The sequence below is a fragment of the Papaver somniferum genome, chromosome 8, assembly GCF_003573695.1.
Source record: "Papaver somniferum cultivar HN1 chromosome 8, ASM357369v1, whole genome shotgun sequence".
Lineage (NCBI taxonomy): Eukaryota > Viridiplantae > Streptophyta > Magnoliopsida > Ranunculales > Papaveraceae > Papaver > Papaver somniferum.
This window is the reverse complement of record NC_039365.1, coordinates 9,002,298-9,026,595: the sequence shown is the minus strand read 5'-3', so window position 1 is coordinate 9,026,595 and position 24,298 is coordinate 9,002,298. Positions and strand designations below refer to the sequence as shown.

Below are 24,298 nucleotides of genomic sequence, written 5' to 3'. Positions count from 1 at the left end.
TATTCTTTCTCTTTCTTATTCTTCTTCTTCTTCTTCTTCGTTCTTCTTTCTCTGCTATTTCTTTCTTTTTCTCTATCAACTTGTTATTCCAAAGAATTAAGTTGAAGTTTCGTGATTAAGTCATAGAAAGTCTGTTACTTGATAAATCAAAGATGAAGTGATGGATCTATAGGTTGATTTGGTTTTAGAGAGGAAGAAAATACGATTATGATCTGAATTAGGTTTTTGATAGAAGATTGAGAAGTGAATCGAGACGTTGAGGGATGAAGAAGAGATGGGTTGTTGTTAAATCGATGAAGTGAAGCTTTTGTAACGATGAATCAAAGAAGTTATGGTTTATAGAAGAAAATTCAAAGAAGAATTTGAAGATGAAATTGGTGATCCTAGAGGATGATTAGACTTGGGTATTTGGCGGTTATGTGGATTAAAGTGGAGTTACAGGGGGAATTGAGTTTCAATTGATGAAACTGGTGAAGGTGATGAACTTCAGGTCCAGAACGTTAATCCTAGGGTAGCAATTGAAGTAAGTGGTGAAGTATTAATCAGAGGATGCTGGTGTTATGGGTAAGCCTCTAAATTATCTGAATTTTAGTATTTTGATTTGAATGGTTATAATTGTTGAGGTTTTGTGAATATATCTGAGTTGGAGATGAGTTATGAGTTGTTAATGAAAGTATAATGAAACTGACATTTAGGTAACTATTATGTGTATGTTGAATTGAAGTTATTTTGGATGGATTGATTGTGGTGTTGATTACTGGTGGTGGTATGAATGAATTGGGGATTGAATATCAGTTGAGTATTATGTTTCTGTTTAAGAGGACTTGTGCTTGATGGAGATTGCAGGTGTTGTGAACATAATTGGATATGGGATCGATTTGAGTATTGTTGTTGATGTGGTAGCTACTGGAATGTTGTTGAATACAAGGAAAGGTTTGTTGTAGAGGAAGAGTTATGGTTCTGTGTGTTGTGAACAGAATTGGATATGGGATCAATTTGAGTATTCTTGTTGATGTGGTAGCTACTGGAAATACAAGGAAAGGTTTGTTGTAGAGGAAGAGTTATGGTTCTGTTGAATCTGAGATGGTAGTGAACTGGAGAATATGTTATGGGTTGGTCTGCTTGAATGGATGTTATTGTTGGGGTTGTGTGGATTTATGATAATAGAGATTGAGATTGGTTATGTGTTGATGTTGTTGAACTGGGTAGTTATAACTGAAAAGAAAGAAGAAGAGTTGAACTGAATTGGGCCAGATTGTGTTGCGGTTGAGCTGTATTGCAGGAACGTAGATTCTGAGATGAAGGTTAGATGAGGGTGTCGAGTTGAACCTCTTTAGTGAAAGATTGTAACTACATTGATGATGGTAGGGAATAGCTTATAGCTCCACTGGAGGCTTGCTACTGCAATTGCATGTAGGCTTAAATTGCAGTTGTATTTGTGTATTAATCTTGAAGTTTGTTTAGAATGAATGAAATGTATAATGATTGTATAAACTTAGATTCATGGGTATTAGGCTTCTTAGACATCCCAGTCAGATTATCTGGCTGTTTTTATACCTAGCTGACTCAGGGTATCAAACTGAGTTGATCCGATTTGACTCAGTGGACCAGTCTCGACTCAGTTAACCGATTTAGTCTTTGACTTATTTGACCATGGACTTTGACTTGACGTGGACTGTTAGTTGACCCTTTGACCGTTAGATTGACCCAGTTGGGCCAGGTATTGTGTAGTGGGCCGGACTATTGAGTCGTACCGGATCAGGCCCATGGGATTGGGCTTAGAGGCATCAATCTTAATTAGTGTTTGCACCACTTATGGTCCGAATTAATCTTTGGCTTCTTCTACAAATTTGTGGATATGCACAAGACTTATCTAATAGAGTATAGAACCAACCCAATTCAATTAGTAAAACTTAGCTATGCTAAAGATAGATAAATAAAAGATGTAGAACCTTTAATGGAACTAGAATCATTAGAAAGACTTGTATGATTCTTGTGTGAGCCTTTGGCTAGCTTCTTAGAATTCTTATGTGATTAACAGTTAGTCTATTTAACAACGATCGATTCAAATGATTAACCAGTGGATCGTGGATCTCGAGGTAGGCGTGGCTTGTCATCAAAATAGGTGGGAATACATTTGACTATTTGGTAACTATTATTGTTTTCCTTTAAAACAATTTATGTTTAACAAACTCATATATTTGTGTTTGTGCGTTCTATGCATTGTTTAACTTGTTTTACGATAATTCTGTTGATTCTGTTAATCTTTCCATGGTTTGGAAAGGACCTGTAATGTGTTGTGGTCAATGTGAATTGTTATGGGAAATAAGAATTTCCACGTGTGGTATATAGGATATGCTCCTTCACATTTATACCTAGAGCTTTTATGATATATAGGTCGACAGTTTGCGAGTTCGGAATTGTCGACATCCATATTTACGATTAGGTGTGGATTTGCGAGTTCGGAATTGTACAACCATAGTATACATTGTTTGAAAAAGGAGTTTTTTCATATACATGTTTGTTTACTTTTGTGAGGATATGCTCTTTCACATTTATATCTACATGAATTCAGCTTTTATGCTTATATCGGTCTACAGTTTGCGAGTTCGGAATTGTCGAAATCCATATTTACGATTAGGTGTAGATTTGCGAGTTCGGAATTGCACAACCATAGTATACATTGTTTGAAGAAGGAGTTTGTTCATATACATGTTTGTTTACTTCTGTGAGGATATGCTCTTTCACATTTATATCTACATGAATTCAGCTTTTATGCTTATATCGGTCGACAGTTTGCGAGTTCGGAATTGTCGACATCCATATTTACGATTAGGTGTGGATTTGCGAGTTCAGAATTGCACAACCATAGTATACATTGTTCGAATAAAGAGCTTGTCCATATTCGTGTTTATGTATCTCAGTGACTTGGTCACTATTTAATGTCTGAGAAAACATTATTGTTTTTCTTAATCTTGTTTATGATTACTTAGAAGTTAAATGTTAATTATTTCCCACTTTCAGTTTTCAGAGACAGATCAGAGTTACGCAGCGAAAGCCACAAGTGTTGACTCCATTAATTAGTTAACTTCTGCTATGTTTATTATGTTGTTTATTGTTTCTGTAAACCAAATGACTATTGTATATGTATCATTTGAGAGAAGTTCATGTATATATATTCTGAGCGGGGCTAGTTTTGGGATAAGTTTTCTAGCAGATTTCTTAATTGATTTTTTAAGTAAATGATTTAGATTCGTAGTGCCTCTTTATTTAGCTAATCTCTTGGATTAGTCAGTTGCTAGCTTAGGGGGCGCTAGAGTGCTGGTATCAGAGCTCACTATTAGATCTTATATGGGAAAAGATAGAATTATCCAGTGCCAGTTAGTGAAATAGATTAGTTTAGAACTGGGTTGGGTTTGTGAGATAAATCTTAATTCACTAAAAACCATCAATAATTAAAATAATTATTTGATTGATTGATTTGTTTGTTTGGTTGTTTGTATATGTAATGAAGTAAAGATTGTAGGATACACCAGTAACTTTAGCTAATAAGGATTTAAGAATAATTAATCTATAAAATATGAACGTGTAGATAATCTAATACTATAAAAATAGTGAAATTAGTATTATTGATAGATCTTGTAAATCACATAGAAACTTACTGAACACGTCGGCTTATATGAAGAGTAAACAAATTCTAATTATATAAATGTTAATAATATTTTGGGACTTCATAATTTTTGTAAGAATAGTTAGCATAATAGTTCAACTACCAATGTCAATATAAAAATATTATATTAGCAAGTAAAGATGATAAAATAGGAATAATAATTTTTAATAAGTAACGCTAGCATTTATCAATTAGTATCATCTTGAACTTAATTAAACTAAAAATTCATTAAAGATATAACGATAACAATAATAATTATGACTAAATAGTTATGGGAAATTATTAACGCTTATCTACGTACGATTAAATTTTATAAATGAAACTAATGACAAATTAGGAATACATATTTGCGATTAAACTAGATAATTAATATAATAATTATTAGTGTTAGATTTAAGAAAGTGAGTATAGAGAATATATAAATAAAAGATCCAGCCTGTTACTAATCTTGTACCAAAATTACGTATAATCTAACAAATGATCCAGTAAATATTTGAAATGGAACAAATATACATGAAGTAGTAATCTTTGGATAAGTTAAGCAAATAGTAATACGAATTATTATAAGATTTAGAATCATTTGGATAATAATTCTGGGATAACAATAGCAAAATGTAATTTTTATTGATAGTACAACTTAAGGATTACTTAGCAATAGTATAAAATTTAAAGAAATAAGTTAGACCAAATCAAATCAGTATTGATAATAAAATTAAACTTTGCATTATGATTAATTACGATTAACTTGTATCGGCCTAAAAAAATAAGAAATAAATATTATCATAATAATAAAATATTAATACCAAAAAACAATCAAATTATTAGCGGTTGTTTACCTATATCACATCACATAATGAAATAAACAAATAGATATATTGGAAACAATAATAGTAACATTTGGATAACGGATATAACATTAAGTTATTTTTAAAGAGAACATGAATTTAAAATTTATATGGTTGTACAACAAAGTTAAAATATCAAATATTATAAATTGACATGAATCGAATTTAGATTACTTGTATTGATAAAATAAATAAATAATAAATGAAAATAGAATAAATTTTTGATGACTAAATTGCTTAAAATGATGTGAACTATTTAAATATTTTATGAAGTAAATTAATAAGACTTACACCAATTGCGATAAAAGTTTAGGGACTAATTAATTATAATAAACTAATACTTAGTTAATCCAGCACTGGGGAATAATGAGGTTGGTAATTCTTGTGTGTTCCTGTGATACTTGTTACGTAGGTAGGCATTGTCAGGCGCCGCGAACCTAGACAGGGAAACTGCATTCTTGTATCACTGGACATAGAAGGGAGACTTGCTTCTTTTAGTGGACTGATAGATCCCAAATTATACTTAGAAACTTATTTATAGAGTATTTTCTCTTGTAATTAGACCTAGTAACTTATTGAAATGGAAATTAGTATTTTGAACCTAGAGCCACAAATTTTAGTTGTAGAAAGCCATATAGGTTTGTGCTTTGTTTCTTGTTGTTTGCGCTTAGACAAGAGATAAGATTATTGTATAAGGTGGGGAGTTTTTGAAGACCAGAAGGATATATTGATTTTCGAGGACGAAAATGATGTAAGGTGGGGAGAATGTAAAGACCCTCGAGCTCGTCAACGCTATTAGACTAGTTAAGAGACGTCTTAGCCGCAAATTACTCGATTAGTATAACTCGAACATTAATTATTAGAAATCAATCTAACAACGATATATATACGAAGCTAGTACCGTTGAATAGATCTCGAAAATTTACGCAGAATGGACTACTTGAACATGTCATTCGGACACCGGACAAAGAAGATATCATCAGATTGTTATAAAGGGCAGAATCGTCATTTTAATTTTAACCTCCTAGCTTCCCTTTACCCATTTCTCAGGTTCCTTTAGCGTTTTGGTCATCCTTATCTCAATTGAGAAGATAAAGACCGTATTATTTCTTCTTCTTCGTTTTTCTTTCTTCTTCTCTGTCGACTTGTTATTCCAAATAATTGAGTTGAAGTTTCGTGATTAAGTCATAGAAAGTATGTTACTTGATAAATCAAAGATGAAGTGATGGATCTAGGAGTTTATTTGGTTTTGGAGAGGAAGAAAAGATGATTATGATCTGAATAAGGGTTTTGATAGAAGATTGAGTAGTGAATCGAGACGTTGAGGGATGAAGAAGAGATGGGTTGTTGTTAAATCGAATAAGTGAAGCTTTTGTAACGATGAATCAATGAAGTTAGGGTTTATAGAAGAAAATCTAAAGAAGAATTTGAAAATGAAATTGGTGATCCTAGAGGATGATTAGACTTGGGTATTCGGCGGTTATGTGGATTAAAGTGGAGTTACAGGGGGGAATTGAGTTTCAATTGATGAAACTAGTGAAGGTGATGAACTTCAGGTCTAGAACGTTAATTCTAGGGTTCCAATTGAAGTAAGTGGTGAAGTATTAATCAGAGGATGCTGGTGTTATGGGTAAGCCTCTAAATTATCTGAATAATAGTATTTTGATTTGAATGGTTATAATTGTTGAGGTTTTGTTAATATATCTGAGTTGGAGATGAGTTATGAGTTTTTAATTAAAGTATAATAAAACTGACATTTAGGTAACTATTATGTGTATGTTGAATTGAAGTTATTTTGGATAGATTGATTGTGCTGTTGATTACTGGTGGTGGTATGCATGAATTGGGTATTGAATATCAGTTGAGTATTGTGTTTCTGTTTAAGAGGACTTGTGCTTGATGGAGATTGCAGGTGTTGTGAACAGAATTGGTTGTGGGATCGATTTGAGTATTGTTGTTGATGTGGTCGCTACTGGAATGTTGTTGAATAAAAAGAAAGGTTTGTTGTAGAGGAAGGGTAATGGTTCTGTTGAATCGAGATGGTAGTGAACTGGAGAATATGTTATGGGTTGGTCTGGTTGATTGGATGTTATTGTTAGGGTTGTGTGGATTGAAGATAATAGAGATTGAGATCTGGTTATGTGTTGATGTTGTTGAACTGGGCAGTTATAACTGAAAAGAAAGAAGAAGAGTTGAACTGAATTAGGCCAGATTGTGTTGCGGTTGAGCTGTATTACAGGAACATAGATTCTGGGATGAAGGTTAGATGAGGGTGTTGAGTTGAACCTCTCTAGTGAAAGATTGTAACTACATTGATGATTGTAGGGAATAGCTTATATCTCCACTAGAGGCTTGCTACTGCAATTGCAGGTAGGCTTAAATTGCAGTTGTATTTGTGTATTAATCTTGAAGTTTGTTTTGAATGAATGAAATGTATAATGATTGTATAAACTTAGGTTCTTGGGTATTAGGCTTGTTAGACATCCCAGTCAGATTATCTGACTGTTTTTATACCTAGCTGACTCAGGGTATCTAACTGAGTTGATCCGATTTGACTTAGTGGATCAGTCTCGACTCAGTTGACCGATTTAGTCTTTGACTAATTTGACCATTGACCCTGGACTTTGACTTGACGTGGACTGTTAGTTGACCCTTTGACCGTCAGTGAAAGTTAGATTGACCCAGTTGGGTTAGGTCTTGTATAGTGGGCCGGACTAATGGGCCGTACCGGATCAGGCCCATGGGATTGGGCTTAGGGGCATCAATCTTAATTAGTGTTAGGACCACTTCTGGTCCGAATTAACCTTTGGATTCTTCTACAAAGTTGTGGTTATGCACAAGACTTATCTAATAGACTATAGAACCAACCCAATTCAATTAGTAAACCTTAGCTATGCTAAAGATAGATAAATAAAATATGTAGAACCTTAAACGGGACTAGAATCATTAGAAAGACTTGTATGATTCTTGTGTGAGCCTTTTGGCTAGCTTCTTAGACTTCTTGTGTGATTAACAGTTAGTCTATTGAACAACGATCGATTCAAAGGATGAACCAGTGGATCGTGAATCTCGAGGTCGGCGTGGCTTGTCATCAAAAGAGGTGGGAATACATTTGAATCTTTGGTAACCATTATTGTTTTCCTTTACAACAGTTTATGTTTAACAAACTCATGTATTTCTGTTTGTGCGTTCTATACATTGTTTAACTTGTTTTACGATAATTCTGTTGATTCTGTTAATCTTTCCATGGTTTGGAAAGGACCTATAATGTGTTGTGGTCAATATGAATTGTTATGGGAAATAAGAATTTCCACGTGTGGTATATAGGATACGCTCCTTTACATTTATACCTAGAGCTTTTATGATATATTGGTCGACAGTTTGCGAGTTCGGAATTGTCGATATCCATATTTATGATTAGGTGTGGATTTGCGAGTTCGGAATTGCACAACCATAGTATACATTGTTTGAAGAAGGATTTTTCCATATACATGTTTGTTTACTTCTGTGAGGATATCCTCTTTCACATTTATATCTACATGAATTCAGCTTTTATGCTTATATCGTTCGAAAGTTTGCGAGTTCGGAATTGTCGACATCCATATTTACGATTAGGTGTGGATTTGCGAGTTCGGAATTGCACAACCATATTATACATTTTTCGAAGAAAGAGCTTGTCCATATTCGTGTTTGTGTATCTCAGTGACTTGGTCACTATTTAATGTCTGAGAAAACATTATTTTTTTCCTTAATCTTGTTTATGATTAATTAGAATTTAAATGTTAATTTTTCCCACTTTCAGTTTTCAGAGACAGATCAGAGTTGCGCAGCGAAAGCCATAAGTGTTGACTCCGTTAATTAGTTAACTTCTGCTATGTTTAATATGTTGTTTATTGTATCTGTAAACCAAATGACTATTGTATATGTATCGTTTGATAGAAGTTCATGTATATATATTATGAGCGGGATTAGTTTTGGGATAAGTTTTCTAGCAGATTTCTTAATTGATTGTTTAAGTAAATGATTTAGATTCGTAGTGCCTCTTTATTTAGCTAATCTCTTGGATTAGTCAGCGGCTAGATTAGGGGGCGTTAGAGTGTTGGTATCAGAGCTCACTATTAGATCTTATATGGGAAAAGATAGAATTAGCCAGTGCCAGTTAGTGAAATAGATTAGTTTAGAACTGGGTTGGGTTTGTGAGATAAATCTTAATTCACTAAAAACCATCAATAATTAAAATAATTATTTGATTGATTGATTTGTTTGTTTGGTTGTTTGTATATGTAATGAAGTAAAAATTGTAGGATACACCAGTAACTTTAGCTAATAAGGATTTAAGAATAATTAATATATAAAATATGAACATGTAGATAATCTAATACTATAAAAATAGTGAAATTAGTATTATTGATAGATCTTGTAAATCACATAGAAACTTATTGAAAAGTCGACGTATATGAAGAGTAAACAAATTCTAATTACATAAATGTTAATGATATTTTGGGACTTAATAATTTTTGTAAGAGTAGTTAGAATAATAGTTCAACTACCAATGCCAATAATAAAATATTATATTAGCAAGTAAAGATGATAATAATAGGAATAATAATTTTTAATAAAGTAACGCTATCATTTATCAATTAGTATCATATTGAACTTAATTAAACTAAAATTTCATTAAGATATATAACGATAACAATAATAATTATGATTAAATAGTTATGGGAAATTATTAACGCTTATCTACGTACGTTAAATTTTATAAATGAAATAATGACAAATTAGGAATAAATATTTTGCGATTAAACTAGATAATTAATATAATAATTATTAGGTGTTAGATTTAAGAAAGTGAGTATAGAGAATATATAAAATAAAAGATCCAGCTGTTAGTAATCTTGTACCAAATTATGTATAATCTAACAATGATCCAGTAAATCTTTGAAATGGAACAAATATACATGAAGTAGTAAGAATAGTATTTAAATGTAGTATTAGAATTAAAAAAATAAATAATTCGCGTATTAATAGAATACTTTACGATTAATAGCAAAATCTAAGACTATTATGTTAAGATTTTACGCAGACTCAAAATTCAAATCATATTAAATTACCAATGTCAATATTTAGCAAGATGTAGTTACAATTCAATATGAATAAGTAAATATGTTATATCAATCTTTACGTGAGAATAGAATCATATTTACAAGATTAAGGCTTCGCGTACCAACCAGACTATCAACTTAAGAGTAATGAAAATGGTAATATAATTAAGGCAATAATCTTTGGATAAGTTAAGCAAATAGTAATACCAATTATTAATAGCAAAATGTAATTTTTATTGATAGTACAACTTAAGGATTACTTAGCAATAATATAAAATTTAAAGAAATAAAGTTAGATCAAATCAAATCTAGTATTGATAATAAAATTAAACTTGGCATTATGATTAATTACGATTAACTTGTATCGGCCTAAAAAATAAGAAATAAATATTATCATAATAATAAAATATTAATACCAAACAACAATCAAATTATTAGCGGTTGTTTACCTATATCACGTCACATAATGAAATAAACAAATAGATATATTGGAAACAATAATAGTAACATTTGGATAACGGATATAACATTAAAGTTATTTTTAAAGAGTACATGAGTTTAAAATTTATACGGTTGTACAACAAAGATAAAATATCAAATATTATAAATTGACATGAAGCGAATTTAGATTACTTGTATTGATAAAATAAATAAATAATAAATGAAAATAGAATAAATTTTTGATGACTAAATTGCTTAAAATGATGTGAACTATTTAAATATTTTATGAAGTAAATTAATAAGACTTACACCAATTGCGATAAAAGTTTAGGGACTAATTAATTATAATAAACTAATACTTAGTTAATCCAGCACTGGGGAATAGTGAGGTTGGTAATACTTGTGTGTTCCTGTGATACTTGTTATGTAGGTAGGCATTGTCAGGCGTCGCGAACCTAGACAGGGCAACTGCATTCTTGTATCACTAGACATAGAAGGGAGACTTGCTTCTTTTAGCGGACTGATAGATCCCAAATTATACTTAGAAACTTATTTTATAGAGCATTTTCTCTTGTAATTAGAACTAGTAACTTATTGAAATGGAAATTAGTATTTTGAACCTAGAGCCACAAATTTTAGTTGTAGAAAGCCATATAAGTTTGTGCTTTGTTTCTTGTTATTTGCGCTTAGACAAGAGATAAGATTATTGTATGAGGTGGGGAGTTTTTGAAGACCAGAAGGATAGTTTGATTTTTGAGGACGAAAATCATATAAGGTGGGGAGAATGTAAAGACCCTCGAGCTCGTCAACGCTATTAGACTAGTCAAGAGACGTCTTATCCGCTAATTACTCGATTAGTATAACTCGAACGTTAATTATTAGAAATCAATCTAACAACGATATAGATACGAATCTAGTACCGTTGAATAGATCTCGAAAATTTACGCAGAATGGACTACTTATACGTGTCATTCGGACACTGGACAAAGAAAATATCATCAGATTGTTATGAAGGGCAGAATTGTCATTTTAATTTTAACCGCCTGGCTTCCCCTTACCCAATTCTGGGGTTCTTTTAGCGTTTTGGTCATCCTTATCTCAATTGAGAAGATAAAGACTGTATTATTTCTTCTTCTTTCTCTTTCTTCTTCTTCTTCTTCTTCTTCTTCTTCTTCTTCTTCGTTCTTCTTTCTTCTTCTCTGTCGACTTGTTATTCCAAAGAATTGAGTTGAAGTTTCGTGATTAAGACATAGAAAGTCTATTACTTGATAAATCAAAGATGAAGTGATGGATCTAGGAGTTGATTTGGTTTTGGAGAGGAAGAAAAGATGATTATGATCTGAATTAGGGTTTTGATAGAAGATTGAGAAGTGAATTGAGACGTTGAGGGATGAAGAAGAGATGGGTTGTTGTTAAATCGATGAAGTGAAGCTTTTGTAACGATGAATCAAAGAAGTTAGGGTTTATAGAAGAAAATTCAAAGAAGAATTTGAAGATGAAATTGGTGATCCTAGAGGATGATTAGACTTGGGTATTTGGCGGTTATGTGGATTAAAGTGGAGTTACAGGGGGAATTGAGTTTCAATTGATGAAACTGGTGAAGGTAATGAACTTCAGGTCTAGAACGTTAATTCTAGGGTATCAATTGAAGTAAGTGGTTAAGTATTAATCAAAGGATGTTGTGTTATGGGTAACCCTCTAAATTATCTGAATTTTAGTATTTTGATTTGAATGGTTATAATTGTTGAGGTTCTGTGAATATAACTGAGTTGGAGATGAGTTATGAGTTGTTAATTAAAGTATAATGAAACCGACATTTAAGTAACTATTATGTGTATGTTGAATTGAAGTTATTTTGGATGGATTGATTGTGGTGTTTATTACTGGTGGTGGTATGAATGAATTGGGGATTGAATATCAGTTGAGTATTGTGTTTCTATTTAAGAGGACTTGTGCTTGATGGAAATTGCAGGTTTTGTGAACAGAATTGGTTGCGGGATCGATTTGAGTATTGTTGTTGATGTAGTAGTTACTGGAATGTTGTTGAATACAAGGACAGGTTTGTTGTAGAGGAAGGGTAATGGTTCTGTTGAATCGAGATGGTAGTGAACTGGAGAATATGTTATGGGTTGGTATGGTTGATTGGATGTTATTGTTAGGGTTGTGTGGATTGAAGATAATAGAGATTGAGATCTGGTTATGTGTTGATGTTGTTGAACTGGGCAGTTATAACTGAAAATAAAGAAGAAGAGTTGAACTGAATTAGGCCAGATTGTGTTGCGGTTGAGCTATATTACAGGAACATAGATTCTGGGATGAAGGTTAGATGAGGGTGTTGAGTTGAACCTCTCTAGTGAAAGATTGTAACTACATTGATGATTGTAGGGAATAGCTTATAGCTCCACTAGAGGCTTGCTACTGCAATTGCAGGTAGGCTTAAATTGCAGTTGTATTTGTGTATTAATCTTGAAGTTTGATTTGAATGAATGAAATGTATAATGATTGTATAAACTTAGGTTCTTGGGTATTAGGCTTGTTAGACATCCCAGTCAGATTATCTGACTGATTTTATACCTAGCTGACTCAGGGTATCTAACTGAGTTGATCCGATTTGACTCAGTGGACCAGTCTCGACTCAGTTGACCGATTTAGTCTTTGAATTATTTGACCATTGACCCTGGACTTTGACTTGACGTGGACTGTTAGTTGACCCTTTGACCATCAGCGACCGTTAGATTGACCCAGTTGGGTCAGGTCTTGTGTAGTGGGCCGGACTAGTGGGCCGTACTGGATCAGGCCCATGGGATTGGGCTTAGGGGCATCAATCTTAATTAGTGTTTGGACCACTTATGGTCCGAATTAACCTTTGGCTTCTTCTACAAAGTTGTGGATATGGACAAGACTTATCTAATAGACTATGGAACCAACCCAATTCAATTAGTAAACCTTAGCTATGCTAAAGATAGATAAATAAAAGATGTAGAACCTTAAATGGGACTAGAATCATTAGAAAGGCTTGTATGATTCTTGTTTGATCCTTTTGGCTAGCTTCTTAGACTTCTTGTGTGATTAACAGTTAGTCTATTTAACAACGATCGATTCAAAGGATGAACCAGTGGATCGTGGATCTCGAGGTAAGCGTGGATTGTCACCAAAAGAGGTGAGAATTCATTTGACTCTTTGGTAACCATTATTGTTTTCCTTTACAACAGTTTATGTTTAACAAACTCATGTATTTATGTTTGTGCGTTCTATGCATTATTTAACTTGTTTTACGATAATTCTGTTGATTCTGTTAATATTTCCATGGTTTGTAAAGGACCTGTAATGTGTTGTGGTCAATATGAATTGTTATGGGAAATAAGAATTTCCACGTCTGGTATATAGGATACGCTCCTTCACATTTATACCTAGAGCTTTTATGATATATTGGTCGACAGTTTGCGAGTTTGGAATTGTCGACTCCATATTTACGATTAGGTGTGTATTTGCGAGTTCGGAATTGCACAACCATAGTATACATTGTTTGAAGAAGGAGTTTGTCCATATACATGTTTGTTTACTTCTGTGAGGATATGCTCTTTCATATTTATATCTACATGAATTCAACTTTTATGCTTATATCGGTCGACAGTTTGCGAGTTCGGAATTGTCGACATCCATATTTACGATTAGGTGTGGATTTGCGAGTTCGGAATTGCATAACCATAGTATACATTGTTCGAAGAAAGAGCTTGTCCATATTCGTGTTTATGTATCTCAGTGACTTGGTCACTATTTAATGTCTGAGAAAACATTATTGTTTTTCTTAATCTTGTTTATGATTACTTAGAACTTAAATGTTAATTATTCCCACTTTCAGTTTTCAGAGACAGATCAGAGTTACGCAGCGAAAGCCACAAGTGTTGACTCCGTTAATTAGTTAACTTCTTCTATGTTTATTATGTTGTTTATTTTATCTGTAAACCAAATGACTATTGTATATGTATCATTTTAGAGAAGTTCATGTATATATATTCTGAGCGGGGTTAGTTTTGGGATAAGTTTTCTAGCATATTTCTTAATTGTTTGTTTAAATAAATGATTTAGATTCGTAGTGCCTCTTTATTTAGCTAATCTCTTGGATTAGTCAGTTGCTAGCTTAGGGGGCGCTACAGTTCATTGTAGCAAAATTCCAATATGGAGTTGCCACTTAAAATTGTTTGCACCCAAAATTGCTTTTAGGCACTAAACACGATTGGTTGGTGATGATGATGTGATATTAGGGCTAGAAAACGCTAGAAAATAAATAAGAAGACAAGAGTTTGACGTGGTTTAGCGAATTATGCCTACATCCACGGATGAATCCTATATGGAAATATCTTGTTAATGATTATGATACAATCTTTGAGTTAGCTAATATAGGATTCCATATCCTCTCAAGCAAGGTTGTGAAATCGTAAATCGAAACGTAAATCGTTTTTTTTAATTTTTAAGAATCGAATCATATATCGGAGTATAATGAGAAAGTATGAAAACTGTATAAATTATATACGAGTTAGTCATTATCACCAAACTAGTAGTGGCACAATGGTTCTATACGAGACATTCATGCTGCAGAGCATGAGTTCGAAACTCACATCACAGGCTTTAATTTTTCAAATTTTAGTAGAATTTGACCGGTCAAAATTCACAGTCAAAGGTCAAAATCGCATCCCGAAGGAATCTACAAGATTTTAGTGAAGATTCGATTTAAAATACCGATTTGCAACGGAGTGAATTTATTTGGAGCGAATCGTCCGACTCAAATCGTGAATCAGACGATTTTAAAAACCTTGCTCTCAGGGTTTATGGTACATGTACCTATATAGTGTAACCCAGGATATGCAAGCAATTTGGGCAACAAGATTTCTGGAATCTTCCGTAACAGGCTTGACTTGATCAACGGGCTTTTTTCCCCATAAAGTAAACGTTACAAACAAAAACGCCATTCGAGCACACAAACTTGAACAAAAAAGATCCCTTTCATAGTCCCAAAAGAATGTTTATAGAAAGATCTTCTCAGTTTTTCTTTTCGCCACCTTGATTGATGCAGCGTCCAGTTATTTTTGTTCGAAATTCTCCATTCAGTCTTCTTCGTTAACCATCTTTAAGTTATGCTCTGTCTTCGCCACTTTGTGTGAACTGATTATATTTCATTTGCCGCTAAGAAAAAACCTTGTAAAGGACTTACATTAAAACTTCGATAAATTAATAGTCTCAGAACTACTAAATTCTATCAATTTAGCAAAGTATTCATTTATTGAAAATTATAAATTATTATTCTATCGAAAAATATCACATTTAAATTTAAATTTACTAAAACAGTGTAATATCTAATATCTAGAGATTTTATTTTAAACTGGAATTATTTTCTAATTATTCTATGGCATATTGTGTGTAGCAGTGTTAATGTTAAAATTAAAATAAGAAAAAGGAAACACAATAAAATCATTCCAAACCTTTTAAGGGAATGCAAAAAATTAAAGATGAAGTACAATGTATTATAAATGTGAGCAGAAAACAAATCACGGCAGATACTTACTTTAATAAGAACCATAATATAACGTTATCACATCACACTGATTATTAATTTATATATTAGTTGGGCTCTATTAAAACTTTTTTATTTTATTTTATAAATTTAGCGGGATTATTAGTTTATTATACTGATCCAAATCGAGACTGGCAAAAAATATTATTTAAAAAAAAATAATTTACTGCAGATTAATTTAACGAAATACGGATAGAAACTTTATAAATTTAGCGGGATTATTAGTTTATCATACTGACCCAAATCGAGACTGACAAAAAATATTATTAAAAAAAAATTAATTTATTGCGGATTAACGGATAAAAACTTTATAATTTTGGCGGGATTATTAGTTTATCATACTGACCCAAATCGAGAATGACAAACAATGTTATTTAAAAAAAATTTATTTATTGCGGATTAATTTAACGAAATACCGATAAAAACAGTAAAGATAATTTGAGGAGAGTCTATATAACCCAAGTTAAAAAGCTTGGTCAGAGGGTTTTGGATTTTGTCTTTCCGCAGCCCGTTGGTTTCAAATTATTATTATTTTTTATTTTTTTTAGCTTCTTGGTTTGTGCCACTTAACGTTTCTGAAAAACAGAACAAAATTGTCTTTTGATGGTAACGTGTCAACCTTGGGTCTATTGGCTCAAGTTATAATTGTTTTTTTTTTCGAACCATAATATTGGGCATACCAAAATCTTCCAAGGCATACTGAATGAAGACAAAAAAGGTTGTGAAATAGCAAAATTAGATAACCCCTTAACCCAAAATTTTTTAATGGCAAATCTTCCCTTTACGTATTAGTGTTAATAATCTTGATTAGTGATTGAATATTTTATTTAGTGATTAAAATAATTTTCAGAATTATAAGAGTTGTTTAGATGAAAAATTTGAGGATTAAGAAGGAGAGAAAGAGAAGGAGAAAGTGAGAAAATTATAATTCTTGATTCAATGGAGGATGAGGAGGGTCATATATCATCTAAAAAACCTAGGAAAATGCACATCAACTACACCAATGATTCCCAAATGGCTGATTTCTTAGATTATGAGAATGATTTTACACCCACTCAAACTCAAGCTCAAACTCAAACACAAACTCAAGATGATGATTTTTATGAGCCAAATCCTGATGATGAAGACATTGATGAGGAACCCAATGCTTCTAATACACAGGTACACTTATATCCTATACTTAATCTCACTTTTATAGCTCTCAATTATCAAAAGTTAGGTTTTTTGAATCATGGTTCGGCGAAACAGGTTGAGGTTCGGCTCACATCTATGAGCCGAATCTACCGATTGATGAACTGTTCGGCTTACTGAATCTGTTTACTGCATGCGCCGAACCTACAATTTCCAATTCCAACCCTTTTGCTAGAGACTAGTTCGACTTATATGAAAGTTTCATAGTAAGCCGAACAACATCCTGAATAGCCCGGAATAGAATCATTACTAATTCGGCTTACATATCCAAAATCGTATGTGCCGAACATAATTTTTTAATTTCTGGGTTGAAATATTGTTACTGGTTCGGCACATATAGAGAATATCGTATCAGCCGAAACCTCTCATGTTTAAGGTTCGGCATATAATATGATTATAGTCTGAGCCGAACATGAATTTGTAAATTTTTGGGTTAAAATATTGTTCGTGGTTCGGCACATATTGAGGATATCGTATAAGCCGAAACCTCTTATGTTCAAGGTTCGGCACATAATATGATTATCGTCTGAGCCGAACATGAATTTGTTAATTTTTGGGTTAAAATATTGTTCGTGGTTCGGCACATATTGAGGATATCGTATAAGCCGAAACCTGTAAATGTTTATAGTTCGGCACATAATGTGATTATCGAATGCGCCGAACTTTGTTATTATATTCCCTTTCTAGTGTTTAACCTTGTGATATTCATCGTGCTTGGACCCATGGAAAATCAACCTGATCCAGTAGACATAATTCACGAGGATACCAAGGATCACTTCCAAAATGATTTGATATGTAAGAACCTTTTGTTTTCCTTAATGTTTTCGGAATATTCCAAAGTTTTTCTTACAAATTACTTGTTTTGGAATGAACGTAGATATGGAAAACTAAACCAGAAGTTCTGGATTGGCTTGAGGAACACGCGATGAAGATAAATTGTGTACTAGTTAAAGGAAAACAAAGCCGATGGGATCAGTTTGAAATGATTTGTGAGCGTAGTCACACACCTTTTCCTTGCCCACCCGGAATGCGCCCAATTGTCTCTATGCTTCCCACAAGTTATTATATTGGATTGCACGTACAAGACTAATAAATATGGAGAATACCAAGGTCCATATTAAACTCATTAAAATCAATTAGATATTATCTTCAACTTCAAGAGAACGAAAAGACAAACACAACGCAAAAAGAATGAGGTCATTCCGACATCGGACGAAAAAGTTATGGACAAAACAAGATCGAAAAACTTGAGTGTGCAAAGAGAAGGTTCGGCTGATAACTCAATAACACGAGCTAGCCGAACCTAGAGCCTGCAAATCAATATTTTCGAAGTGTTTACAGAGAGAGGTTCGGCTTGAAAGTGATCTAATCGAGTCAGCCGAACCTGACAACCACCTGGGGTAAATGTCACTTCTCAGGTTCGGCCGGGAAGGTTTGCAAGGTATTAGACGAACCTGGCACTGTTCTGGGACGTATTCAATACACATTTTGGGGTTCGGCTAGAAATTGACATTTACGGTTTAGCCGAACTGTTCATTGACACTTTCAGGGAGAAATTTCAAGAACAGTTCGGCTCAAAACTCAACTCAATTATCAGCCGAACTCGCTACTGTAACCGTCAAAAACCCTAAGTTTTTAGCAATTTAACCCATTCAATCCATGAAAAACAACAAATAAAAGACTGGGTTTGTAGGGAATACCTTATTATCCTCATTTTAGTATTTGGAGCTTCAAATGGTTGAATTTCCGATTCAATTTCCGGTTCAATTATAGTTTTTACACCTTCATCTTCAATTGGTTCTTCTTCTTTAATTCATGGATTGGAAGAGGATTTAGAACACCTGGCGTTTGCTTTTTTCTTTGTCGATCCATTATATAGTTCAATTTAACCGATGATCGAATTTTCACGAATCGATAATTAATTACAGTGATGAAAAAAAAATCTGAGAGAAAAGAAAGGAGGTTTAGCTAGAGGAAGAAGAAGAGATGTTTAGGATAGTTTATTTTTTGATTTTAAGTTCAAAGGTATATAGGTAATTGAACTACCCAATAGACACCCCTTATAAGGTCACCTAGGATGGGAAAACTATTTTGTATGCCTTGAAAGTTTTTGGTATGCCTAATATTATGGTTCTTTTTTTCTCGTTTTCCGATTCATCATGTACCCTCAAAGGTTCGGCTTCAGCCCATTAATACATTTCAAAGTCGAAGTATTCTATGAAATTGAATCACCGATATAAAAAAGATAATATGGAGAACAATAATCGGAGGGGGGCATAGACGAAACCCTCTCAAAACAATTTAAACGGACATATTACGATAATAACGAAGTACATCCGGAAGAGGTTATGCATAACTATAATCATAAAAAGCAAAATCAGCTGTTGGACCGTTCTTGAATGAATGATGTATTTTACTGTGCCTTAATGATGGGCTTTACCCTTCTTTTACTCTGGCATAAGGATGGAATTTAGACCATTCGTTTCTTATCAGATTATGCCAGTTCTTGCATACACAATAACAACGTTCCACAGTATCACATGATAATCTCCCGAAGATCGCTATCATAACCTTCGGAGGAAGCTTATGGATAGGATTGTCGACAATTTTAGGGTCAGAAAGTACAGCATACCATTTCTTGCACACGTGCCTGCCGATTCGGATGGAATTTGACGGTAATTTCATAAAGATTTCATCTTGAATCTCTTCCGGAAGACTTGACATTGCCATAGCTAAGAAGATGGGAGAATATTTTTCATTCTTGGCGATAATTGTCTTTAGCAATGAGGACTCGGATGATTCTCGAAAACTATCGTGGTTATCTGTAAAATAATTCAATGAGTTATAATTACGAGAAACAAGCAAAATTAGTGAATGAAGAAAAAAGGACAGACATATGGATGCTACAGAATCTAATTTTCAAATGACCTCGAGGCATTACTTTATTTACTGCACAAAACTGATTCTATGTGAAATCCAAGTGATTGCAATAATGATAATTCTGACTCTATTAATGTTCTTGCATTTTTGTGCTCGTGTGCGTGTATGATCAACATACGAAAGTTTCACATGTCTACATATTTTTATAGATGCTCTAAAGGTTGGGAGGATTCTGCTGATCTTATTTCAAAAAAGAAAATGTTATAAGGGCAGATGTAAATATAAAGATGCGATGCGTACTCAGACACTTTCATCCAACTCATGCTATTTTCAATAAACAGGTACTATACAAATCCAGTGGTAATTCTATGGAAGAGCTTAAAGAAAGAGATGCAAACGAGAGCAAGAGAGAAAGATGCTCCTAAACTGCAAATCAGTCCCGATTGAAAGCAAAACCAGAGTGTATGCAACCTGCAAACAGCAAGTGATGCCAAGATCATTGGACATCAAGCTTTGGCTTTCAGAATTGACATTGATAGTAAGGTTACACTTCAATCTTAAGTTCAAAGTGAATCGAAATAAACTAATGAGAAGACAATCAAACATAACTATATGAAAGAAGTTTCGCTGCAGATTTTTTTTTCCATTAGAAATCAATAACACTCCTTGGGAAAAGTAATCCTGACTAACGTACTAATATCAGTTATGTAAGCATACACAGCTTTAGAGATTCTTATGTGCACTTGGACATGCTCTTCTACCCCATGTTATAAAAATTTGGAATGTTACAGACAAGATATATTCGTCTAGCTCATGCTAGTTCCATTAAGATTTGGTGGCTCGACTCAAAACCATTTTGAGTCTAAGATGGTCAATTTCATACAGTACAGTCGGCCTCAGAAAGCTTACGACCAAATCCTTACGACCAAATTTAACTTAAGGAGCAACTACTCTCTTATAGTAAAAGATACAACTATTGAATTGAATTTTAAATCAAAACAGTTCCATAATTAATCAACGAGCTACTCGAAGCCAAATTAAACATAGATATTGCGTGATGGAAAAAAAAATGGAAAATCATACAAAATCTACCAGAACAAATTCTACTTAGATAGAGTAGGTGCAAAACGATCGCAACGATAAAAAAAAAATGCATAAGACATTATTTTACCTCAATTATGATCTAACTGGACTTCTGCATTTTTGGATTTCCAGTTATTTTTGGCACATAAGTACCAGATCCGAGCCGGACTATGCTTTCCACATAACTCCCTACTTTCTCCGCTAAACCATGTAGATTCCTTCTCATAGCAGTAGCAGGGAAGTACACCTTTCTAACTCTTCCATTAGTTTGATCATATAAAACTAAACCCTGTCCAGTATTTATTAGAATCTCACCATTTTCAATAGACCAGATTGGCTTAAAGAAGGTAGACCCTCTTACTGATACTTGGTCATCAGTAATGGTAAAATGTTTAGCCCAAGATTCTCTCACTCCATATTCTTGCATCACCCACACATCAAATCGGACGTGTTCCGTAACAACAGCGACGCATAAGCTTAGGCAGTCTCCCAACACACCTACACCTGTATCCAATTCTTCCCCATATTCGGGCGGTATTACCTCTGGAAAAGGCACCTCCATGAGGCTATCATTGCTAACATTGAAAGAAACAATAACTTCAGGGACTGCAATCCAATGAAGAGCTCCACGGAAAAGCATACCACAAGATGTTGTAGAAGGAGGAAAATAGTAAGGGATGGCGTTGTTAATGTAATTCCAAGAATCCGATCCCAATGTATATACTTGCATTTTACAATTACCAGGAGACTCTACATCACCCCAAATGCTCACTACTTTGTAATCATCAATAACGCAATCATGGCCAAATCCATATCTAATTTTATAAAAAGCTTCCCCAGGAATTGGGTCATCAAACTGGGGTGGTGATATATCCTTATATTCACCAGTTATTGGATTCCAAATACATAAGTACATACCAATTCGACGATCCATACTTACGCAAATCAGGCCATTACAAGAACCCAAAACTCTAAAGGAAAAAATACTCTCGTGTTGAAATGGATAATTCATCCTAACAGCTCCAATACATGCACATTCATCAGATGTTGGCATTGACAGTGATAATAATGTTGATACCGAGAGTGATAACGATGATGACAATACTGAATCATAATCAATAGAGTAAACAATAGGGTTCTTACTTGACCAACGATCTGTTTGACTTAAGATGAGTCTAGGTTTCATGGTTTGATTTGTATGAATCAGATGATTCTTGACAAATTTAGGATTACAGAGAAGATTATACCAAATCTTGCATACGCACCTGCAGACTAAGATGGAATTCGCTGGTAATTTCATAAATATCTCAAGTTGAATCTCCTCTGGAACACTTGACATCGACATAGCTTCTTGTAAGAAAATGAGATTTCTGCTGATTGTCTTTTACGGAATCAGGAATCGCGAACTAGGGTTTTCAAGAAAAAAGAATTGGGATTTCGGGGTTTTCAAGAATAGGGATTTGGGGGAATTCGGGGTTTTTACTTTTTAGTAGGAAGGATTCGAGGAATGGGGGGAGCCACATGGAAGGGTGGGGCCCACCCAGCCCATCTGGTTTCCATGCCCAATATTTCTTATTTTAGCCCAATTTACCCATGTTTACCCATTTTGCACAGTTAAAAAAACTTCGTGAATGTCGCATTTCTTGGTAAGGGACCATCATAACGATGCCTTTGCATCATAATCACTTTACAAAGTATGCATCACAAGTACGAGATCATTTTGTCAATGACGTACGGGCAAAGCATTTCCAAAAGTGTGAATTGCGCGATAAGATGCATCACTTGTGTCAAGTGTCCATCGCAGATTCAAGATGAAACAATCATTGTAATTACTGACGCATCGTAGAGCAGGCAATACAAACTCAAAATGATGTTTCATCTCATGTAATGACGCATCCCAGAATTGCGTCATATGAAAATTACAAAATGTCACGAATAACACACGCTGATAGATTAATTACATAATGTTGAATACAACAAGGACCACAGTGCTCAAGCCAAATCAAATCAAGTGAACAATAACTCAATACGATGCATCCCAAGTAGTAAGTACCAAGAACCCCAAGAGGCCCAATAGGGGATCTAATCATCAATAGGTGGAACAGCGCAACACTGGCAAAAGCCCTCAAAGCAAGTGAAAAATGAAGGAACAGAAGGGTCTTCTCTAGAAATGGGATTACAAAAACCGGGACATTGACTTGCGCATACTTCACCATTAGGGTAACCTGTTTGTAGAAAGGTGGGTACTGGGCACACCTTTGCCGATCCCATATCTGAAATTATAGGTACAATTTTTATTACAATTGAAAGGTCTATTAATCTTGTACAATCATTAATTGCTAACAAAAACACCAAATATTACTACCACTGTTTCAGGGAAAAAGCTATTAGTATTATCAAAGAAAATAAACAAACGATGAAGTCATATATACATATATATGTACTTACTCGACGCAAAGGATGACATGACAATCAAAACAATGAAGGAGCAAAGAAAGATACTGATCTTGGCCATGATTGATCAGAAAGATACCACTTCTTCTTCTTCTTCTTTTTTAATTTGTACTTGTTTAGATGTTAGGGATGATCATATATGTACACATCTATTTATAGGCACCATAAGGTCCGTAATGCATAATATTTAGGATAGTACAAATTTTAAATTAAATTATCTGCCAACTATACACAGATTAGCCAAGATATGATATTGATTCAATATTTTCTTGAGATCCCTCCATTGATCTATTTTGTGTGGAGGGCACGTCCTATAAGGCTATAACCTTTGTGCGACTGATTTCGCTAGTGTAATGGGTGTCATGTAACATCTATATTCTTTACTTCGAATTTGCCAGCATAATTCTCTCAAAATAAAAATATGTTTGGCCGGCCATCTCCCATCTCGAATACCAAACACACATATCTCTTGTGTTTAGAATTGGGTGGAGTGGGGATAGTACTTCATGAGCCGCCCCTAGTCCACTTCCTAGCTCTAATCTATTTTGCCACAATTTTACTGTTATCGGTTACTTTGGAACATCCAAATATATTTCATTGATGTTGATGATTTAGAATTGTCAAATTTCACATGCTTATTCTTCAGTAATAATAAAATTTGAACTCAACCAATGGATATGTAGTTGCAGGATATCCCACAACTACACCCCTTGAATAGTCTATCGACTAAACTATGAAATCATGATGAAGAACATTTATAAGAATTTAATTAAGTTTTAGAAATCAATATAAAGAGAGAAGATAAAATCCTCACTTGGGGAGCAAATAACTTTCTCTCTCCTAAAATTATATCTCAACTCTCCAAAGATCTCTCTCAACACAGTGGTAGTTGGTCATATATATAGGAATTTTACGTAGTGGAAAACAGCTAATAAAACCCATATTTTTGGATTTGACGTGCGATGTTCTCGCACACTTATGTTGGGTCTTCTTGCACGCGCTCTTTAACTTCGCACCACTTCCACACTTTATTCGTGACTTTATGACCTCATCAGTT

The 24,298-nt window shown here is 33.7% G+C and overlaps 1 protein-coding gene and 2 long non-coding RNA genes across 5 annotated transcripts; 1 reads left to right on the top strand and 2 right to left on the bottom strand.

The window, feature by feature from the left end:
* The first annotated feature begins 55 nt into the window (after positions 1–55).
* On the top strand, positions 56–1,494 carry LOC113304835. Its single transcript, XR_003338438.1, has 2 exons — positions 56–933; positions 1,043–1,494. It is a non-coding gene; the product is annotated as an uncharacterized LOC113304835 (long non-coding RNA).
* Positions 1,495–19,159: 17,665 nt separating this feature from the next.
* Positions 19,160–22,230, bottom strand: LOC113302434 (F-box protein CPR1-like). 3 transcript variants are annotated; one of them, XR_003336886.1, is made up of 3 exons: positions 20,876–22,230; positions 20,005–20,175; positions 19,160–19,646 (listed from the first exon to the last, which is right to left on the bottom strand). XR_003336886.1 is itself a non-coding variant. In XM_026551337.1 (2 exons), the coding sequence occupies exon 1, from the start codon at positions 22,130–22,132 to the stop codon at positions 20,888–20,890; it is 1,245 nt and encodes a 414-aa protein (XP_026407122.1). In that variant the 5' UTR covers positions 22,133–22,230; the 3' UTR covers positions 19,160–20,175; positions 20,876–20,887. The 3 variants fall into 3 exon arrangements, 2 of the variants coding, with proteins under 2 accessions (XP_026407122.1, XP_026407123.1); XM_026551337.1 differs by having other exon boundaries at positions 19,160–20,175; XM_026551338.1 differs by lacking the exon at positions 20,005–20,175.
* Positions 22,231–22,592: 362 nt separating this feature from the next.
* LOC113304003 lies at positions 22,593–23,353 on the bottom strand. The gene is made up of 2 exons (XR_003337976.1): positions 23,236–23,353; positions 22,593–23,060 (listed from the first exon to the last, which is right to left on the bottom strand). It is a non-coding gene; the product is annotated as an uncharacterized LOC113304003 (long non-coding RNA).
* Between the last annotated feature and the right edge of the window lie 945 nt (positions 23,354–24,298).

What these genes read in the sequence shown, in the direction of transcription:
- LOC113302434 (XM_026551337.1), bottom strand. Translation starts at nt 22,132, where the DNA reads ATGTCGATGTCAAGTGTTCCAGAGGAGATTCAACTTGAGATATTTATG.